The 2,248-nt window shown below is 49.2% G+C and overlaps 1 protein-coding gene across 4 annotated transcripts in view; it reads right to left on the bottom strand.

The window, feature by feature from the left end:
* Positions 1-1,969, bottom strand: part of LOC136851549 (segmentation protein Runt-like) — a 65,218-nt gene extending 63,249 nt beyond the window's left edge. For all 4 annotated transcript variants that reach the window (XM_067125804.1, XM_067125803.1, XM_067125805.1 and 1 more), the window contains exon 1: positions 354-1,969. In XM_067125804.1, coding sequence (XP_066981905.1) covers positions 354-687 — 334 coding nt within the window. In that variant the 5' untranslated portion in view covers positions 688-1,969. The remainder of the gene's footprint in view (positions 1-353) is intronic.
* Between the last annotated feature and the right edge of the window lie 279 nt (positions 1,970-2,248).

Below are 2,248 nucleotides of genomic sequence, written 5' to 3' on the forward strand. Positions count from 1 at the left end.
ACAATTTACTTGAAATGATGAATCGTGAACTAAGTGTTCAGTCGGGGAAGGGCGAATGAAGTCCCATAACAGAAGTCCACTGTGAGGACTTCAAAGACTTCAAAATGAAGTATTTCAAATATCACAAACGGAACGAAAAATAATTGACCGCCTTTAGGGGGAAGAAATTAAATTTTAAAAGGGATAAACCGAAAAAGTAATTAAATCCACGACGGACATCAAAATAAAGGGCGTCAAAATAAACGTCCCATATTGAGGGTCTTCGTAAAGGACTTTCAAACAAAGACCTCCTGACGAAGGACTTCATCGATAAAGGACTCCACTGAAAAGGAAGTCTCCCCCAAGATCCTTACCTCTGCCGGATCTGCCGACGAAGCGGAGATCGTTGAACTTGGCGACCTGGTTCTTCATGACGGCCGAGTTGTTGCGCAGCTCGCCGCAGAAGTTCTCGTCGTTGCCAGCGCGGATGGTGACGATGGTGCCGTCCTTGACGTCGTCCAGCGCCACGACTTTGAACGACATCGGCAGCGACTTGTTCGACCGCCAGTGGGTCGGCAGGGCCGTGCACAGGATGTTGGGCGACCCCGTCTTGACCAGCTCGCCCGGATGCTCGCCTCCTCCGCCCATGCCGCCCATCCCGCCCACCTCCGTCGCCATGTCACCTGCGCTGCGCCACGCCACCGTCATTAGGGCGCGCGGGTCAGCGGCACCCGCATGAGGAGCCACGGCGGCGGCGACTCAAACGCCCTTCCACCCACGGAATGTGGGCGTCCGGAAGGATGACGATGCCCCGGGGGTCCTTCTCGATGACTGTGGGGTGATTGAGGACCTGCGGGAGGAGGGGTCAGAGGGTCTCGCTAGACCTCTCTCTTAGATGATCTTCGGGAGGGACAATAATAATTACTGATAAAACATTAAATATAAATGTCAACTGGAAAGCAGATAATTTCCCTCAGAATTTAAGCCAGTTTGAAGGCGCTGAATTTAACACAACGGAAACTGAAATTCCTTCAATTCAGCGTCAGGGGAAAAATTCGCAGCCGACCGAAGTGTCTGCCCGTCGCCGAACAGCCAGCGACCGACCGACGCGTTTTCCAGAGATATTTTCTGTTCTGAAAAGAATCTTCCGCCGTTCCAGAATTTATCGTTCGTTCCCCGAGGGCCTACGACTGGAAGAAGTCTGGAAGTCTGGAAGAAGAAGGCGCTTCCTGAGATGGGCCGAAATCAACGCTCTTAATTGTTCCTTGTTTTCATTTGTTTATTTGCTTTGTTCTTGCGATTTCACGAGCGGTTTTGGCGACTTGATTCATTACCGGAGCCAAGTGTTGAAGGACCACCTTTTTATGTCCAGTAAGTCAGTCAGTGGCGGGGAATATCAACTGGTCTATATTGTTGTTTAAATTTGTTTACAACTTTTCAAAATTGACATACACTGTAAATAACAATTCTTTGATCTTATGTCTTGTTCTAATTTCTTCTTTTTGAATTAGTAGTTAAGTTCAGGTTACCTTTTCTTACACGCTGATGAAGGCACTAATCAACATTACAAAACGATGTTTATTTTATCGATCGTAATATGTGCATAGTTAATTGTAAATCCAAATTTCTGAAGTGTTCACAAATTTCCCTTGTTAGCAAATCGCAAATGTACGTTTGGCAAAGGGCGTGAAATCTCGCAAACTCGTTATTATCAATTTTATCACTTTCAGAACAATTTCCATTCACAGAGAACAAGTCAGTGGGCAGCACCACATCGCACTCACAAGTAAAGAAAGCCAATCCCGTCGGACTCTGCTATGAGCGGGTACTGAGCAATCGGGTGATTTCGTCACACACACACAAGAGAAAGCAGCAACAACGCTCGCCAACCCCGTCAGTCAGTCAGTCGGCGAGGACGTGGGCCAAGGTGTGTGTGGGTTTGCAAGTCTGGGTTTACAGGTCTATTCCGTATGGCGTCGCGGTGATGACTGACTGGCTAGAGGGTGACGGTCTGGGGGTTGTGACTAGGCCGCGGACCACCACCCTCCTCCCAACGGCCAACCGCGCGGTGAACCCAACACTCGTCCGAACACCTGCCCGCTCACCACATCAATATTCCATTTTTTCCTCGCCGCTTTTCGCCAGTTTTCGAAGGCATTTCCCGAGGCGTGGCTTTCATTTCCCGCGGTTTCTTCCAGGCCCGTCGAGACGGATGCTCGGCTTCTCGACGAAGAGAATGCCCACTCGGAAAAAAACCGCAGAGGAAAAA

The sequence above is a fragment of the Macrobrachium rosenbergii genome, chromosome 23 (assembly GCF_040412425.1).
Source record: "Macrobrachium rosenbergii isolate ZJJX-2024 chromosome 23, ASM4041242v1, whole genome shotgun sequence".
In the NCBI taxonomy this organism is placed as follows: Eukaryota; Metazoa; Arthropoda; class Malacostraca; order Decapoda; family Palaemonidae; genus Macrobrachium; species Macrobrachium rosenbergii.